Source organism: Bubalus kerabau, chromosome 3, assembly GCF_029407905.1.
Source record: "Bubalus kerabau isolate K-KA32 ecotype Philippines breed swamp buffalo chromosome 3, PCC_UOA_SB_1v2, whole genome shotgun sequence".
In the NCBI taxonomy this organism is placed as follows: Eukaryota; Metazoa; Chordata; class Mammalia; order Artiodactyla; family Bovidae; genus Bubalus; species Bubalus kerabau.
The window spans coordinates 20,309,025-20,328,980 of NC_073626.1; the positions used below are offsets into that span (position 1 = coordinate 20,309,025).

Below are 19,956 nucleotides of genomic sequence, written 5' to 3' on the forward strand. Positions count from 1 at the left end.
CAGAGTTAAACCAAAGGTGGGGATCTGTCAATTCCTGGAACCTAACAAGAGTATTGCTACACAACTGGGGACAGTGCTGGCCATCCCAACTGTTTGCTCCCTTGCAGGAGCCAGGAAATGGGGCATCCACCTGCCCCAAGGACAGTGATCACACATCATACCTCTGGGATTTCTCTCCAGGGATAATGAATCAATTCTATCAGCTGTTGTCAAACTAATGTATCTGGACTCAACCCCAGGGATAACCTCAGAGTTCTCATGGATCACCGGCAAATTATGTGCAAGCCTGGATTATAGTATCAAGATAATGTTTAAATACATCTATGGTCTAACTAACCTTCCTTTCAAATCTCATTTCTTCTCAGCCCCCGGACATATTAATCTACCATGTTCCTGGTTACATTTGGTACTGAAAGCCATCCCAGCTGTCCAAGTGGGGCACTTGGGAATCATTTCCAACAAATTCTCTCTTACTATCCATATCCAATCAATCACAACTTTCAGCTAATTCTTTCCCTAAGTCTACTTCTTTCTATTTCTGCTCTCATCAGCACATGCCAGGACACTGACTAGGAAACTCTTTCGTTTCCTCTGGCCAATTCCATATATTCTTCAAGTCTCTGCTTAAATAATGGTTCTGATGGAGTTATCCACTCCCCACACCCGTACTCCAAGGGGTACAGGTGTTTGCTGAACACCGACAGAGTCACTTCTGCTCTCTCTGCATTTCTGCTTCACAGACGGACCGCAATCTTCTTCCACATCCAGACCTAGGAAGGGTGGGACAAAGCACCCTTTTATAAGACTTTCTGTACCTCTTGTCTCAGGCTTTTGTTCAGTTCGACATGGGCTAGCCCTTATCCTGCATCTGTGTAATCTTTCGATTTCCACCCAACAAATGAACATGAGCATTGCCTTGCCAGTTATGGTGAACAACACAACTCTGCCCAGTTCATCCAATGCCTCCATAGAGAGGCCACCCGTTGACTCCCAGGGCAACTGGAACAAAACTCTGAACGAATCTAAGGCAGTGGTAAGTTTAATGAAACTCTGGATCCTTTCTTTGACTCAAATGTTTTGACCTAAAGAGTTATGTGCTAAGATATACTATGTTCAAAGAACCATATTACACAAAAGCATAATACGCATCTGAGATTTTAACTAGTGTCTACAAGTGTACCTAGGGATTACAGTTAGAATGAAAGGAACAGATCTTTAGCATTTAGTGGAAGTAAATTCTTCCCCTACAACAATGAAAATCACCAAAAAGTTAGTTCTACAGATTTATGTCTATTTTCTCTTTCTTCACATATTTTTTTATTACCTTGCCTATAATGCCTTCTTCTTTGTAAGTTTTCTTTCTTTACAGGTTCTCAGTTAATTGTGTAGCTGGGGAAGTGAGTAAGGGAAACCGTTTATTGGGCATATATTTAGGTTTTACTGATAAAATTGGTAGATTGAAGAACTGGAGAGAGGTAAAAGGAAAGAGAACTGTCAATCATTTTCTTGTATCTTAAGTCCTCATGATAAAAACTGTTGAGTCTCCAGTCAAACAGTGAGTTTCTGTTTGTCATCTAGGCTGCTGCGTATGACTGGAGTCCTGAAATTCAGGGGATCATCCTCAGCTCACTCAGCTACGGCTCATTCTTGGCTCCAATTCCCAGTAGCTACATGGCTGAAGTATTTGGAACCAGGTATTTGTCTGGTTCCTGCATGTTTATTACCTCATTCCTGGCCCTCTTCACTCCACTAGCAGCTGATACTGGAGTGACTGTGCTCATTGTTCTACGGGTCATCCAAGGCATGGTCCAGGTACCAAGACCTTTTCTAAGTACACGTAGAATTAGGTTCCAAAATGACCTCAGATAGCCAAGAATCAACTTTTTATTTCAGGTTGTGTTATTAACAAGTCAGTATTCAATCTGGGCTAGATGGGCTCCACCACAAGAAAGGAGTCAACTCATCACCATTGCTATAGCAGGTAATTGATACCATAATTATCACCTTGTATACTCTGTCCCTTGTGGCTGAGCTGGTAAAGAATCTGCCTGCAGTGCAGGAGACCTGGGTTCGATCCCTGGGTTGGGAAGATCCCCTGAAGAAGGGAAAGGCTACACACTCTGGTATTCTGGCCTAGAGAATTCCATGGACCGTATAGTCCATGGGGTTGCAAAGAGTCGGACACCTACACGGCATTGGGTGGACTGGACAGAGTTGGACATGACTTTTTAGCGACTTTTACTATGCTCTGTCCAAGAGTACTCTGCCACAGCCTATCAACAGAAGCCAAACCTTACGCCCTAAGTACTCTGTCTCCCTGCTTTACAAGACCTAACCTAAACTATCCTATCTTTCTTGATCATAACCAAATGCTTCCTGGACACCAAACATTCTTGCAAGTGCTTTTAATTTCATTTTAGTCTCAAAGCAATCTTGTAACTCAGTAACATAATTATTTCCATTTCACACATAAGGGAATAAGAGACACAAACAGACTGATAACTTTTCCAGAATCACACAGCTACTGAGTGAAGGAGCAGAATCTAACTTAGGTAGCCTGGGTTGCAGCTTAGCTTTGTAATGACATTGGTCTATAGGAAGCACCTAGAGTCTCGAGTTTGATCTTTTCACCCAGAACATCCTCACATCTTCTGTTTAGGGTCAGCGTTGGGCTGCTTCATCATCTTCCTTGTTGGTGGTTACCTCTGCCAGACTATAGGATGGCCTTATGTCTTCTATATCTTTGGTGAGTTTGTGCTTTTCAAATCTCAGAATTTTGTTTTATGGCCAAGACTGTTGGGCATGATTTCTGTGATGTAGGTCATCTATGGTTAACCAAATCCTAGTAGATAATGTTCAGAGCTAATTATGTGGTGAATCTTGCAAGTGACATTTAAGTTTTAATATCCTGAGTGTAGAGCTAGAATAACCTGATGAGTTTAAAGGCATCATAATGTTCCTTCTTGCTTCTAAATTGAACCCACAAAGGACCTCAGAGGGATTTCTTTCATAAAATGCTGCATATGTAATCTTAGTGAGATTATATTTTTAGTTATGCTGTTTATTTAATGCTTCCTCAGTTGTTCAGTGGTGAAGAATCTGCCTGCCAATGCAGGAGACATGGGTTCAATCCCTGGATCAGGAAGATCCCCTGGAGAAGAAAATGGCAACCCACTCCAGTATTCCTGCTTGGGAAATTCCATGGACAGAGGAGCCCGGTGGGCTACAGTCCATGGAGTTGCAAAAGAGTCGAACACGACTTAGCAACTAAACAAAAAAAATTTATTCAATACATTCTTTTAAATTTCTGTTATTATTACAACCAGAAAATTATGGGAATTTGACCTTCGTGCATGCTCAGGTGTGTCAGACTCCTTGTGACCCCATGGACTGTAGCCTGCCAGGCTCCTCTGTCCATGGGATTTCCCAGGCAAGAATACAAGAGTGGGTTGTCATTTCCTTCTCTAGGGGATCTGCCCGACAGGGGTTAAACTCCGTGTCTCCTGCATTCGTAGGCAGATTCTTTATCTCTGCCACCTGGGAAACCCAATATGATGTCATCTTAGGTAAAATACTGATTGGAGTAGAGAGTCAATCAATAGAGGCTGCAGGACAGAGCAGATCACGTGAGGCTCAGGAATGGACAATAATATAGAGATGTTGGGAAAGTTTCCGAAGATCACAGTGTTCCAGAGGTGACATTCTACCACACAATTTTGCCTTTACCCAGCCCTGTGTGAAATATTCCCAAATGCTTTCAGCTAATCTTTGTGTTTGTTTGATTTTTGAAACATTCTCTGGAATCCCATCTGCAAACTGCCTGATTCCAGTGGAACTTACTGGTCTCATTGGTGTTTTCATTAGAGGATAATAGTCTTAGATCCAGGATTCTTATAACATCAGGTCAGTAATTCTGCTGAGAATAAAAGTGTATGAAGATTGTTTACTATACTATAGCATATCAGCCTTCAAAGGCTCTGTCATGGAAACTTTCAGAAGCGCACATTACAAAATTTTCAGGGAATGAGAGAGGCTCACTGTGCTCCTGGTTTTGGGAAAAGGTAAATAATATACACAAAATAAGAACTCACTAAATATTACTGAATCAATGTTAACATCCTCCATCCTCAACGTGCAACAGTGCTAATTTTCATCTCTCTCACTCCCCTCCTCTCTTGCTTTTAAGTTCCTTGATGACACGATCATGTCTTTATACTCTTATATTCTCAACATGTAGCAAAATGCCTGGCATATGGTGGCTGTTCTATATTTGGGAAGGACTGTATAAACAACAAGCTAACACGTGAAGAGAAGAAGACTCCCTTAAGATTCTAAAAAGGGAAAGAATGTTTCCACTCAATACTAATAAAGTTGAGTTGTCCAACACTGTAATAATGTATATATTAAACAATTTCTTTGCTGAGGATTAATTTCATTCTATATCCAGAAATTATCTGGGCAATCAGCTGCATATATACTGTATATACTGCTGCTAACCATTAAGTGTTAGAGAGAAATAAGAAAAGATTTAATAAAACATAAACTTTGTGAAGCGTGACTAGCAGGGGGGATGCTGACTGGTAACTTCAACAATGAGGGCATTTGCAAGCACATGGGATGAACACACTAAGAACTTTTAGCAGCAATGTACAGCCTTACTACCGGTGCATTTCAAAACCTCCCCAAACTCAGTGATTTTAAACAACCAGCATTTAGTCTCTTAGTTTTGTGGGACAGCTCAGCAGGTCTGCTCTCTGTGTCTCTCATCTGCGTTAGAGAGTGGACAAGCTGGAGCATGTTCTTCCCATGCCAATGGCTAAGGCACAAGAGGACAAGTGAAAAAATGCAGTGCTTCTTAAAGCCTAGTCTCTGAATTGCCCCATGCCACTGGTAAAAGCAAGTTACGTGGCCAAAAGTCAAGTGGTAAGGAAGTACCCTCGATCTATGATAAGCCTATGTAAGGGATACGTGCAGGAAGGAGGGGAGTATGGGGCCATTATGCTAACCACAGGAATCATCTAAAGGCAGAATCAAACTGATAGAAGTCCAATTCTATACTAAGTAGAACCTTTTTTTTTTTCTTTTTTAAGGTGCAATTGGCTGTGTCTGTTCTTTTCTCTGGTTTGCTGTCATTTATGATGACCCTGTGAGTCATCCATTTATTAGCACTAGAGAGAAGGAATATATCGTCTGTTCACTGGCTCAAGAGGTACACTGGGGAACTCCTCTGCCATTTCCCCATGTCTGTCTGGATGCCTCAGTGGTGAAGACTTCAGTAGAGCAGAGCTTTGATCTTCAGATACATATCTGATATTGACATGTACTTTCTTCCAGGGTTCTCCACCAGGCTGGTCTCTTCCCACTAAAGCTATGATCAAATCACTACCACTTTGGAGCATTCTCATCTTTTACTTCAGTGATTACTGGCATTTTTTTGTCCTGACGTCATTCTTACCAACATTCATCACCTCTGTACTTCAAGCTAATATCAGAGATGTAAGTATGGAGAAAACTCTTTCTGTTCTTCTGTTGCTTTGTATATAATCCCTTCTTCTCTCTCCTACAGTCACAGGTTTAGGCCAAGGGTCTTCATGGAGGAAATGATACCTGATTCACTTGAATTCTGATTCAACTCAATGTGTCCTACTGCTTATTGGGCGCAGAATGGTATGGCTCTAGGTCAACTTGGCATTCATAGAATAGCATATTTTTTAAGGGACCTATGCAGAAATTTTTATGTTCAATCCAATCAACATTTGCAAACAAGACATTCTGCTGGCAGCATAAGTGATAAAACAATAAAAATTTGCCTCTGAGAAGACTGTGACAGAGAAGCATAAACAATGTTATGACATTAAAAGGACATAAAGTTCCAAATAGGACTTGTACCAAAAACTTGTGGAAAATGTTTTTTTAGAAAAACATTTTATTGCAGTGTAACATATATAAAGAAAAGTGTGAAAACTGCACATGTGTACAGCTGTCTATACAATATGTACACATTTTCTTTTTCTGTACACATTTTCACAAAGTGAACAGATGCTCTGAATGGCTGAAAAGAGCCTATCAATTCCTGCCATCTGAGTGTCTTGAAATTGGTAAAGGGTGTATCATCTTCTAGCTTGTGTATCATCTTCTAGCTTGTTAGTGATACTTCACTAGGTCACTGAATTAGTGTTTCATTCTTATCCTTTGTACAAAAAGTGGGGCTCATCTGGTGAAAACATGCTAAGTGGTCAACAAAGAACTGATCTTTCCCAAGGTCAGTCTAGAGAGCATACATGCAGTCTGGAGGTACTGAGATCAGAAAGCCCAAGGACAGAGTAGCTATGGGTCTTCCCAAAGGAGGAAGGGGGGGGCAGCAGCAGGTAATTGAAACCAGAATGCTAGGCAAAGGAATCAGGAGACAGGAGGTCTAGACAAGCAGGATGCCAGTGCTGAGAGCTAGACACCCTGAGGCTGACTGTTGGAAGTGATTGGTCCCTGGTGTGAAGTGGGGTAGGCTCTTTAATCTCAGAAGCCAAGGCTGAGGAACAGGGTAATGAGGGAATGATTAGAAGGGCAAGTTGAGAACAGACAGTAGGGTTTCCCCAGCTTGAGAAATCAAGAAGTCTTGAGTCCCATTGGCCCCAGGGTATTTTTCTCTTAACCTTGATGATCCTGGTTTGTTATTGTCACTAGAACTCTTTGCCCACTCTTTGTTGTGCCTGACTCTTTGCCACCTCATGGACTATAGTTGGCAAGGCTCCTCTGTCCATGGAATTTCCCAGGCAAGAATACTGGAGTGGGTTGCCATTTCCTTCTCCAGGCTTTGGTTTACTCATTTGTAAAATAAACATCTTGGACCATTTGACAGTGAGATCCTTTTCATTGTCTGGATTATGTACAACAAAGGATTTTGCATTTTCTTTAATAACATTTTGATTTAGGAATTGAAATTATAACATTTACAAAACTATATAAAAAGATATGGTGAAAAATCTTACTCTCATTCCTGTCCCCAAACTGCCCTGTTTTCTCAGCCTTCGATTGAGATATGTCCCAATTTTGATGAGAATTTTTATCATGAATGGCTATTAAACTGTCAAATGCTTTTATTCTGCATCTATTGATTATGTGATTTTTACCATTCCTTTTGTTAACATGATGTCTCACATTGATTTATTTGTGAATACTGACCCATCCTTGTATTCCTGGAATAAATCTTACTTGATCATTGGGTATGATTCTTTTTATATATCATCAAATTTGGTACGTTAATATTTTGTTTACGGTATTTTCTTCTATATTAATCAGGATATTGGCCTGTAATTTTCTTTCATTGTAGGGTCTTTATCTGGTTTTGGTATAGGGTAATGGTGGCCTCATAGAATGAATTTGGGAGTGTTCCCCCCCCACTTCCATTTTTGTTTGAATAGTTTGAGAAAGGTAGGTATGAGCTCTTCTTTATATGTTTGATAGAACTCCCCCTGTGAAGCCATTCTGTCCTGGACTTTTGTTACTTGGAATTTATTATTTTAATTACAAATTCAATTTCATCACTACTGATTGGTCTGTTCAGATTGTCTATTCCTGGTTCAGTCATGTATGTTTCTAGAAGTGTATCTATTTCTTCTAGATTGTCCAAATTGTTGGCATATAACTGTTCATTGTATTCATTTTATTTTTTTTTTTTGTATTTATGGTATTGAGTATTATTTTTCCTCTTTGATTTCTTATTTTATTTGGGTCCTCTCTCTTTTCTTCTTGGTAATCTTGGCTCTTTATCCTTTGGAAAAACCAACTTTTGGTTTCACAGGTCTTTTCTATAGCTATTTATTTCTGATCTATATTTTATTTCATTTTTTATTTTTATTATTTCCTTCCTTCTGCTGACTCTGGACACTTTTTGTTGTTTTAAATACCAGATTTTGAGATTTTTCTTGAGAAAGGCCTGTATTGCCATAAACTTTGCTCTTAGAACTATTTTTTTTCCCTTGAAGGATAAATGCTTTACATAATTTTATTTTTTTCTGTCAAATCTCAACATGAATCAGCCATAGGTATACATATATCCCCTCCCTTTTGAACCTCCCTCCCATCTCCCTCCCCATCCCATCCCTCTAGGTTGATACAGAGCCCGGGTTTGAGTTTCCTGAGCCATACAGCAAATTTCTGTTGGCTATGTATTTTACATAAGGTAATGTAAGTTTCCATGTTACTCTTTCCATACATCTCACCCTCTCCTCCCTTCTCCCCATGTCCATAAGTCTATCCTCTGTTTCTCCATTGCTGCCCTGTAAGGAAATTCTTCAGTACCATTTTTCTAGATTCTGTATATGTGCATTAGAATACAATCTTTCTCTTTCTCTTTCTGACTTACTTCACTCTGTGTAATAGGTTCTAGGTTCATTCACCTCATTAGAACTGATTCAAAGGTGCTCCTTTTTATGGCTGAGTAATATTCCATTCAGAGAAGGCAATGGCACCCCACTCCAGTACTCTTGCCTGGAAAATCCCATGGATGGAGGAGCCTGGTAGGCTGCAGTCCATGAGGTTGCTAAGAGTCGAACACGACTGAGCGACTTCACTTTAACTTTTCACTTTCATGCTTTGGAGAAGGAAATGGCAACCCACTCCAGTGTTCTTGCCTGGAAAATCCCAGGGACGGGGCAGCCTGGTGGGCTGCTGTCTATGGGGTTGCACAGAGTCGGACACGACTGAAGCAACTTAGCAGCAGCAGCAATATTGCATTGTGTATATGTACTACAACTTCTTTATCCATTCATCTGTTGATGGGCATCTAGGCTGCTTCCATGTTATAGCTATTGTAAGTAGTGCTGCAATGAACAATGGGATACATGTGTCTTTTTCAATTTTGGTTTCCTGAGGGTATATTCCTAGGAGTGGGATTGCTGGGTCATATGGTGGTTTTATTCCTAGTTTTTTAAGGAATCTCCATACCATCTTCCATAGTGGCTGTATCAATTTATATTCCCACCAACAGTGCAAGAGCATTCCCTTTTCTCCACACCCTCTCCAGCATTTATTGTTTGCAGATTTTTGATGATGGCCATTTTGACTGGTGTGAGGTGATCTCATTGTAGTTTTGATTTGCATTTCTCTAATAATGAGTGATGTTAAGCATCTTTCCATGGGTTTGTTAGCCATCTGTTTGTCTTCTTTGGAGAAATGTCTGTTTAGGTGTTTCCCCCACTTTTTGACTGGGTTGTTTGTTTTTCTGGCATTGAGTTATATGAGCTGCTTGTATATTTTGGAAATTAATCCTTTGTCAGTTGTTTCATTTGCTATTGTTTTCTCCCATTCTGAGGGTTGTCTTTTCACCTTGTTTATAGTTTCCTTTGCTGTGCAAAAGCTTTTACGTTTAATCAGGTCCCACTTGTTTACTTTTGTTTTTATTTCCATTACTCTAGGAGGTGGGTCATAGAGGATCTTGCTTTGATTTATGCCATCAAGTCTTCTGCCTATGTTTTCCTCTAGTAGTTTTCTAGTTTCTGGTTTACATTTAGGTCTTTAATCCATTTTGAGTTTACTGTTGTGTATGGTGTTAGGACATGTTCTAATTTCATTCTTTTACATATAGCGGTCTAGTTTTCCCAGCACCATTTATTGAAGAGGCTGTCTTTGCCCCATTGTATGTTCTTGACTCCTTTGTCAAAAATAAGGTACCCATAGGTGCATGGGTTTATTTCTGGGCTTTCTATCTTGTTCCATTGGTCTATATTTCTGTTTTTGTGCCAGTACCCATACTGTCTTGATGACTGTAGCTTTGTAGTATAATCTGAACTCAGGAAAGTTGATTTCCTCCAGCTCCATTCTTCTTTCTCAAGACTTCTTTGGCTATTAGGGGTCTTTTGTGTTTCCCTATGAATCGTGAAATTTTTTGTTCTAGTTCTGTGAAAAATGTCATTGGCAATTTGATAGGGATTGCACTAAATCTGTAGATTGTGTTTGGTAGTATAGTCATTTTCACAATGTTGATTCTTCATATCCAGGAACATGGAATATCTCTCCATCAGTTTATGTCATCTTTGATTTCTTTCATTAGTGTCTTATAATTTTCTGTGTACAGTTCTTTTTTCTCCTTAGGTAAGTTTATTCCTAGATATCTTTTTGTTGCAATGGTGAATAGGATTTTTTCCTTAATTTCTCTAATTTTCATTGTTAGTATATAAAAATGCAAGTGATTTCTGTGCATTGATTTTGTATCCTGCAACTTTTCTAAATTCACTGATTAGCTCTAGTAATTTTCTGATACTATCTTTAGGGTTTTCTATGTACAGTATCATGTCATCTGCAAACAGTGCGAGATTTACTTCTTCTTTTCCAATCTGGATTCCTTTTCTTTTTCTTCTCTGATTGCTGTAGCTAGGACTTCCAGAACTATGTTGAATAATAGTGGTGAAAGTGGACACCCTTGTCTTGTTTCTGATTTTAGGGGGAATGCTTTCAGTTTTCCACCATTGAGAATAATGTTTGCTATAGGCTTATCATATATAGGGCTTCTCGCCTAGCTCAGTCAGTAAAGAATCTGCCTGCAATGCAGGAGACATGGATTCGATTCTTGGATCAGAAAGATCCCTTGGAGAAGGAAATAGCAACCCACTCCAGTATTCTTGCCTGGAGAATCCCATGGACAGAGGAACCTGGTGGGCTACAGTCCATGGGGTCGCAAGAGTTGGACACGACTGAGTGACTTTCACTACTGCTACAATACTATCATAAATGGCCTTTACTATGTTGAGATAGGTTCCTTCTATGCCCATTTTTTGAAGAGTTTTAATCATAAATGGGTGCTGAGTTTTTTCAAAGGCTTTTTCTGCATCTATTATCATATGGTTTTTAATCCTTTAATTTGTTAATGTGGTGTATCACATTGATTGATTTGCATATTTTGAATAATCCTTGCATCCCTGGAATAAACCCAGGGATTTGATTATGGTGTATGAGCTTTTTTATGTGTTGCTGAATTCTGTTTGCCAAAATTTTGTTGAGGATTTTTGTATCTATGTTCATCACTGACACTGGCCTGTAGTTTTCTTTTTTTGTGTTGTCTTTGTCTGGTTTTGATATCAGGGTGATGGTGGCCTTGTAGAATGAGTTGGAAGTGTTCCTTCCTTTGAAATTTTTTGAAACAGTTTTAGAAGGGTAGACATTAACTCTTTTCTAAATGTTTGATAGAATTCTCCTGTGAAGCCATCTGGTCCTGGGATTTTCTTTTTTGGGAGATTTTTGACCACAGCTTCAATTTCAGTGCTTGTAGTTGGGTTGTTGATAATTTCTATTACTTCCTGATTCAGTCTTGGAAGATTGAACTTTTCTAAGAATCTGTCCATCTGTCCATTTCTTCCAGGTTATCCATTTTATTCCATATAGTTGTTCATAATAGTTTCTTATAATCCTTTGTAATTCTGCATTGTCTGTTGTAACCTTTCCTTTTTCATTTATAATTTTGATGTGATTCTTTTTTTCTTGGTGAGTCTGGCCAAAGGTTTGTCAATTTTATCTTCTCAAAGAACCATTTTAGTTTTATTAATCTTTAGTATTGTTTCTTTCATTTCTTTTTATTTCTGCTTGGATCTTTATGATTTCGTTCCTTCTATTAATTTTGGGGTTTTTTTGTTCTTCTTTTTCCAGTTGTTTTAGGTGTAAAGTTAGGTTGTCTATTAGATGTTTTTCTTGTTTCTTGAGGTAGGATTGTATTGCTATAAACTTCCCTCTTGGACTGCTTTGGCTGCAACCCATAGGTTTTGAGTTGTCGTGTTTTCATTGTTTTCTTAGAATTGCTTTTGCTGCATCTCATAGATTTTGGAGTATTGTGGTTCCATTTTCATTTGACTCAGGGTATTGTCCGATGACCTCTTTGATTTCTTCATTGACACATTTTTTAAAAAAGTAGAATGTTTTTTAGTCTCCACATGTTTGTTTTTCCTATTTTTTCTTCTTATAATTGATGTCTAGTTTCATATAATTGTGGTTGGGAAAAACGCTTGATATAATTTTCTATCCTGTTAAATTTGTTGAAACTTGTCTTGTAGCCTGACATGTGATCCATTCTGGAGAACTTTTCAAGTGCAACTTTTCAATGTGTATTCTGCTGTTTCTGGATGAAATGTCCTGTAAACCTAGCTGGTCTATTGTGTCATTTATGACCACTGTTTCCTTACTGATTTTCTGTCTGAATTATCTGTCCATTAATGTAACTGATGTGTTAATACTATTATTGTATTGTGGTCAATTTCTCCCTTTATGTCTGTTAATATTTGCTTTATATATTTAGGTGCTCCTATTGCATATATGTTAGAAAGTGTTGTATCTTCTTGTATTGATCCCTTTATCATTATATAATCCCCTTTGTTTTTTTGTTCCAGATTTTAAGTCTATTTTGTCTAATATGAGTGCTGCTACCACCATTTTATCATGCTGTTTTCATGAAATATCTTTTCTCATCCCCTCACTTTCAATCTGTATATGTCTTTTAACTCTGAAATGAGTCTCTACAGGCAGCATACAGATGGGTCTTGATTTTTAACCCAATTACCTGCCCTGTATCTTTTGTTTGGAGCATTTAGCCCATTGACATTTAAAGTGATTATTGGTAGGTATATACTTATTGCCATTTTATTACTTGTTTCCTGGTTGTTTCTGTAGTTCTTTTCTACTCCTTTATTTTTAGTTTATTGCCTTGTGGTTTGATGTTTTAGTAGTATCCTGTGTTCCTTTCTCTCTCTCTCTCACATGCTTTTTTTTTTTCTTCTGTATCTACTGTAGGTTTCTGATTTGTGGTTACTATAAGGCTCATGTATGTTTACCTGTATCTACTTGTTTTAAACTGGTAGTCATTTAGTTCAAATGCATTCTAAAAGATCTACAATTTTACTCCCTTCCTCCATGCTTTGTATTTTTAAAATTTCATATTTTACATCTTTATGATTATCCCTTCACTTTTTTAATAGTTGATTTTACATTTATTTTTTTGTCTTTTAATATTCATGCTAGACTATTTAAGTGGTTGGTCTACAGCCTTTACTATTTTCTTTTACCAGTGGGACTTATGCTTTCCTATAGATTTTTACTTCTTGTTGTAGCCTTTTCTTTTCACTTAGGACATTTTAGCATTTCTTTTTGGGTAGGTTTAGTATTGATTAACTCTTTTAGTTTTTGCTTGTCTAAGAAGTTTTCTCTCCTTCAATTCTAAATGATAATCTTGCAGGGTAGAGTATCCTGGTTGCAGGTTTTCCCCTTTCAGCACTTTAAATACATCATGCCACTTCCTTTTGAGACCAAATGGAAGTTTCTGCAAAGTTTCTGCAGGAAATCAGCCAATAGTCTTACAGGGGTTCCCTTGTATATAACTGCTTTTCTCTTGCTGCCTTTAGAATTATCTTTTCATCTTTAATTTTTGTCACTTTGATTATAATATGTCTTGGTGTAGCTCTGTTTAGGTTCATCTTGTTTGGAATCCTTTGTGCTTCTTATACCTGGATATCTTTCTTTCTTCAGGTTTGGAAAGGTTTCTGCCACAATTTTATCAAATATACACATTTTTGACCTCTCTCTTTGTTCTTCTTCTTCTGGGACTCTTGTAGTACAAATCATGAGATCTCTTAAACTCTTTCTTTTTGCAGCTCTGATTGCTGATTTCCATTATTCTATTTTCCAGATCACATATGCATTCTTCTGTATCATCTAGTCTGTTAATTCTTTTCAGTATGTTTTTAATTTCAATTATTGTATTCTTTAGTTCTGGCTGGCTCTTTTTTAAAAATATTTATCTTATTAAAATTTTCACTATGTTTATTTTTCTAATTCAGATTAGCATTCTTATTACTAATTATTTGAACTCTGATACATTATTTGTTTCATTAGTTGTTTTTTCAAGGATTTTCATATTCTTTCCTTTGAATTAAATTCCTCTGTCTTTTCATTTTGCTTAATCTTCTCTGTATCTATGAAATTAAGTGAAACAGTTACCTATCTCAAACTTGAAGGGATGTCCTTATGTAGAAGTATCCCTGTGCAGTCTGTTGTGCCCAGTGTCTTTGGTGGGAAAGCTAGGTTCAATGTTGAACATGAGTCACTCTTCCCCGTGGTTTGCTGGTAGCTATCACGAGAGTAGGAGGTAGAACTAGAGGTAGAAGGGCTATAGCAAGAGCCAGTTGTGAGCCAGGGCTTCTGCTCAGTTTGACAGCCAACACCACACTGTTTGTGTGGGGGTGGGTGGATGGGTCCCAAGTTTCTGGGTCAAAAGCCTTGAGGGTTGGTCTGATCTGGTTACATTCCTTTTGTGTGTGCTCTCCCCACTCCCAGCACTGGCACCCTCACCCAGGGAGGAACAGTGTTGGAGCAAGAGGAGCTGGAGTGGGTGCTTGGCATAAGTTGGGGTGTGGGCTGTGGTAGTCCCAGCACCAGTCAGGGTCCTGGACAGCTCCTGATCTGCTGCCTTCATAGGCACCAGCAATGTTCAGACGTTATGCTTAGTCTGAGCTGCCTCTTTCCCTCACAACTGCATACTCTTGTCAGGCATGGCAGCCCTCTCCCCAGTGTGGAGCTGCACTGGGAGCAAAAGGGGCTGCAGCAGGTGTCTGCTCAGGTTGATGTGTGTGTTATGCAGTGGTGGGAAACCAGCCAGAGTCCTTGTCAGTTTCAATCTGCTTCTGCATTTCTTCAGGAGTAAGCAAGTGTGTGCATTCTCTTCCTAAGTGGAGTCTAGGTTTCTCTTTTTCTTTTTATAGTCCGGCTATCAATCCCACTATTTTTCAAAATATCAGCTAAGGGGAATTGTCCTATTGGTGTCAGACCCCAGGGTGTAGCACTCAGTATGTGGTTCTCACCACTCACTCCCCAGGGAGCATCTCCGAACCTGTGTAATTCTCCCTCTTCTGTGTACCCTCCTAAGGATGCAAATCCTGATCCAATCACTTCTCTTCACTTCTACCCAATTCCGTGTGGATCTTTCTTACAGTGTTGGTTGGATAACAGTCTTTCTGCCAGTCTCCAGTTTGTTTTTAGTGAGAATTTTTCCACATGTAGATGTATTTTTGATGTGTTCATGGGGAGGTGAGCTTTGCATCCTCTTACTCCACCTTCTTGGTCTCCCTCCTCTATAAACTTTTATATTTATTAACAAATTGCCTTCCATGGGGCATTAATATTTGGAAGTGCCTGATTCCTCTTGGCATCACCACAGATCATGTCAAAAAACTGTTGCACTCTTGCCAATTTGACAAAATTTATCTCACAGTAGTTTTACTATTATGAGGTTGGTTACCTTTTAATATGTTTAGGAATCACTTTTTTTTTTATGTAACTTGTCTTTCATACCCTTTGACTATTTTTCTACTTAGCTTTTGTTCTTTTTAATATCTATTTCCACAAGATCCTTATATATGACATTAGTCCATTTTTTTCAAACTGAACTTAATGTATATTTTTCCTCAGACACTAAAATTATATTGGCTCATTCCAGTAACTTAAGTTTTTATTAAAGGTGCTATGTATATACAAGAAAAGCTATAGATGTAAACAGTCCACTCAGGGATCAATCTATGCCATGGTGGCTGTAGTGAGGCATGCACTTCACCTCAGTTCTGGTTCTCAGAGTGGGATACTGTCAGCCCTGCTGTTTGCTTCTGCCTGTATCTGTGTTGTCCCTGGAGGTCTACTGGCAGATTTTCTCCTCTCCAGAAAAATCCTCAGACTCAATACCATCAGGAAACTCTTCACTGCTATAGGTAAGAACTGAGGTGGATAAAGGGGGTGGATGTGGGAAGCTTCCACATCCGCTCAGGGAAGCTTCCTATTCACTCTTTGTTCTTTTGCTCCAGGGGTTCTCCTCCCAGCTGTGCTCTTCACATCTGTTTTCTGGGTTAGATCCAGCTTCAGCACCACCATAGCCTTCTTGACAATATCTTCTGCCATCAAAAGCTTCACCCAATCAGGAGCCCTTGTCAACTTCATGGATATTGCTCCTCGGTAGGGACCCCTTTGCCTGATCCTCACAGAAGTTCAGTTCATATCCAGTAATCTGCTCTGACACACACAAGTAAAATGTGACATGTACTATGGGTCATAGGAAATTTCAGCACTAATCCTCATCCAAATACCTCCTGGAAGGGACCCAAAGCTCGTCAACCACTATTAAATTAGTTTTTCCAGATGAAAACAGGAGTCAGTGGCTGTACTCACAGTTCAACTGTGGGAGACTCATGCCAATCTCTTTCTGTTGGGAAATGCAGCAGTTACACAGGACTGGGTCACTGAAAGGACTCATAAACTTCAGAGGGTATGCTTATGTAAGCCTTTAATATAGGTAGAGGATAGCAGGAGAAACATTTACTTCTGATATAGGAAATATCAGAGATGACCAAGACTTCCAAATGTAGCTCCCAGGGACCATCCACGGACCGTTCACAGTCAACAGGACACACTTCATCTTCAGATAATGAACCATCAAATTACATGGGAGATACCTTGGTCTTAGGGGAGCCAATGTCTCATCCAATGAGAGATCTTTTATACCTAAAAACAAGGCTTCTTAGCAGAAGCCAAGAGAACATATAAAGTAGGTGCCAACCATCAATTTGTGCATTTGGTATAAAGAATGTTGACAAGTTAGTACACTTTATACCCCCCTGGAAATCCCAGATCCTGGCACTGGATTATATGCATCACTAGTCAGTACATTTCACTCAGGTTTGACTAAGGACCAACACAGCCCCAGGAATCCCCAGATAAACACAGCGTTGCAACAGATCAGCTGATATGAACTCTATGCTTACACAGGAACATTGCTTTCTCCAGGTACAGTGCCTTACTCAGGGCACTATCACAGATCTTTTCTTACCTGGCAGGAGCCATCTCTCCCATGGTCAATGGATTTTTAATCAGTCAGGTAAGGTAAAATGTTCTGATGATGATAATAGTCACAAGAGTCACCTAGAAAGGTCACCCAGCCTCTCATTCTCATCCTAGGCTCATCTCATGCAGAGAAATCACCACATGTTCAGGGTACGAAGTGAAGGAGAATGCTCCACTGTATGAGTTTCTCATGCTAATCATCAAATTTTCTAGGAATAATCACAGCATTTCTTGTAAAGTATAGAATAGCCAACATTCTGATTTGCCTGGGGCTGAGGGCTTTCCTGGGATGTGAAGCTTTTAATGCTAAAACCTTGAAAGTTCCAGGCAATCCGGAAAGAGTTGGTTATCCTGTGTAGGAACCCAACAAATATTTATAGAAAAAATGAGCGAGATGCTGAGTAGATGACAGAGTGAAATAGCAATCTGCACCTTACACATATGTTCACCAGTGGTTAGTATACCAATTCCTCTGCCCAGTATTGCGTACATAGTGTTTTTACACTCATACAACTTTCTGTCCTGGGAGGTGCATTTAAAGTTGTCAGAATAAACAAATTCATCTGATGACAACTTCATATGACTCAGACTTGGTACAGACTTTATGTGAGAAATATGTATATGACATTCACATGACAATCATTCTTTAAGTTTTTTGTGGTTTCTACCAGTAAGCCAGGAAAATGGATAGAGAATAACCAAAGAAAGGGTTTTTTTTTTTTGACATGAAGTCCTTTCTTTGTTTGAAGCTTCAGTTCTCTTCCAGCCCCTAAGAAACCGTCAGAAAATGGCTGTTTAAAACAGAAACTCTCAAATTGCACTTCTTTCCCTTGTCACTCACTTATTCATTCAACAAGTATGCAATGAATATTGGAATGGGCCATGCAATGTTTAAAAGAATAAAACAAAAGCCCCTGCCCTTGTAAGGTCGATATGGTAGGGGAAAAAAACAACAGAAAATTAATAAGCTAAACAAAAACACGATATACTGAATGATGCTAAGTACTAAGGGAAAAAGTAAGGCAGGAGAGGAGAGTAGGGCATACAAGAGGGGGTGCGGTTACAGTTTAAATGGGGTGGCTGAAAAAGTAAGAATGGGAAGAATGGGAAGTAAGCAAGAATGGGAAGCAAGCACATGGGTGAAACAAATGGCTACCTGAGGGGAGTAACATTCCAGCAGAGGGAAAGGCCTGGGCACCAGAAATTCTAGGAACAACCAGGAATATATAATTTAGGGCAGAGTTGGGGGTGGGGTCACTGGAACATGGTACCAGAGCCTTTCTGCAGTAGGATGGACAAGAACAAGGAGACTGTTGATAACTTGTGGTTTCCTGCCTCCAGGATCCAGAGCTTGGTTGGAGAAATGTCTTCTTACTTTCAGCTGCTGTGGGCATATTAGGCCTGATTTTCTACCTCATTTTCGGCCAAGCAGAAGTGCAGGACTGGGCTAAATGCAGACATGCACCCACTTCTGAGCAAACCGAGTGACGCCTCAGATGCCAGTGCTTAGTTGTTCACTGTTTGCCCTCATGGACATTCCCCTTTCATACCTGCTTGACTAATTAGCCTTTCACCTTGAATTGGCTTTACTTTCTGTATCTTCTCTGATATACTATGTCATACTGAAAATGCTGCCTGGAGATTTTACAAGGGATGGTGAGGGGAAAGTTAGTTATTTAACTCTAAGCTCCTGAGAGCATAGGTGTGTCTGAATTTCTATGTGTTCTCCACTCTTTTCACTGTTATTGCAACATATTTGGTAGAGACGAAATACATATTTCTTAAAATGGCACAGAGCTCCTAAAACCCTTGTTAATTTCTTGAGTGATAGGGAAGAGAGGAGAATCTTTTATTATAATATTTGGTCTTAGTCCTTGGTTCCAGACAGAAGAGCTTCCAAGATTCTCGGTAACTCTGGAGTGACCAAGGTGTCTTTGTGGTATACAAATGAGATGACTGGGGGATGGGGGCTCTAGATAGCTTCAGGATGGGGGTTGGTTGCCAAAAGACCAAGACTTGATTAGAAGGTTGGAACTTTCAGCTGTGCCATCCCACATCTGGGGAGGGGAGAGGGGCTCGAGATTTAGTTATTCATCACAGGCCAGTGAATTAATCAATTATGCCTACACAATAAAAATCTCTGTAAAAACCCTAACAGTGGGGTTCTGAGGATTTCTGGGATGGTAAACACACAGAGGTTCTGGGAGTGGTGCACCCAGAGAGGGCATGCAAGCCCTGCATCCCTTCCCACAGAGCTTGCCCTATGCATCTTTTCTGTTTGACTGTTCCTCAGATGCATCCTTTAGTATATAAATCACTAACAGTAGGTAAACAATTTTCCTGAGTTCTGGGAGTCAGTCTAGCAAATTATCAAATTTGAGGAGGGGCCATGGGGACCTTGAGTTCTGAAAATAAACAGAAGTCTGGGTACCTTGGGCACACACTATTTTGATTGGTGTCTGAGTAGCCGTTATCAAAATTGAATTAGGTAGGAGCTTGGTGTCCACAGAAAACTGGAGAACTGCTTGGTGTGGAAAACCCACATTTGCTGTGACAGTGCTGTAAATAGAGAAACAATTTTTCTTTAGTTATCCAGATATAAGCTAGAGAGGCTAGAGGACAATTTCTTACCAAAGCAAAAGAGGACGCCAGAACCATGGGGAGTGAAGACTGAGAATCACAATAGGACTTGTATCCAAACATCCAGAAGATGAATCCTGAGCACTATCAAAAGAAATCCCCAAACAATGGAAGCCATAGTGTATACATCCAGAGTCCTGGACCAGGAAGACAGAGCAGGGAATTAAGTTAGGAGGGACATTCTGAGGCTTGGCTTGGATAGGATGCCCAGGTGAAAAATGTCAAAGCAGAATGGACATTAAAGACTGAATCCATTTTAGGATACTCCCAGGTGGTGCAGTGGTAAAGAATCTGCCTACCAATGCAGGAGATGCAAGACATGCAGGTTCAATCCCAGGATTAAGAGGATCCCCTGGAGTAGGAAATGGCAAGCTACTCCAGTATTCTGGCCTAGAAAATCCCATGGACAGAGGAGCCTAGTGAGCTACAGGCCACTGGACCACAAAGAATCAGACT

At 39.6% G+C, this 19,956-nt stretch overlaps 2 protein-coding genes across 14 annotated transcripts in view; one reads left to right on the top strand and one right to left on the bottom strand.

Moving 5' to 3' along the window:
• The first annotated feature begins 725 nt into the window (after window positions 1–725).
• Window positions 726–19,283, top strand: SLC17A4 (solute carrier family 17 member 4). The gene is made up of 10 exons (XM_055570832.1): window positions 726–1,033; window positions 1,579–1,812; window positions 1,894–1,981; window positions 2,660–2,746; window positions 5,091–5,209; window positions 5,335–5,496; window positions 15,602–15,734; window positions 15,828–15,975; window positions 16,804–16,894; window positions 18,202–19,283. Exons 1-10 carry the CDS (start codon window positions 899–901, stop codon window positions 18,346–18,348), a joined length of 1,344 nt encoding a protein of 447 aa, XP_055426807.1. The 5' UTR covers window positions 726–898; the 3' UTR covers window positions 18,349–19,283.
• Window positions 16,287–19,956, bottom strand: part of SLC17A1 (solute carrier family 17 member 1) — a 63,625-nt gene continuing 59,955 nt past the window's right edge. For 8 of the 13 annotated variants that reach the window (XM_055570826.1, XM_055570817.1, XM_055570816.1 and 5 more), the window contains one exon: window positions 16,287–16,536. The gene's annotated coding sequence lies outside the window, so the exon portion shown is untranslated. Of the gene's footprint in view, window positions 16,537–19,291; window positions 19,420–19,956 lie in introns of all 13 variants that reach the window. The other 5 variants (XR_008711430.1, XR_008711431.1, XM_055570819.1 and 2 more) reach the window with 3 other exon arrangements.

Excerpts from the sequence above, each read along its gene's own strand:
- SLC17A4 (XM_055570832.1), top strand. The coding sequence starts at position 899 with ATGAACATGAGCATTGCCTTGCCAGTTATGGTGAACAACACAACTCTG. Across the intron at positions 2,747-5,090 it reads TTATGTCTTCTATATCTTTG|GTGCAATTGGCTGTGTCTGT; the intron begins GTGAGTTTGTGC and ends TTCTTTTTTAAG. Across the intron at positions 5,497-15,601 it reads TTCAAGCTAATATCAGAGAT|AGTGGGATACTGTCAGCCCT; the intron begins GTAAGTATGGAG and ends TCTGGTTCTCAG.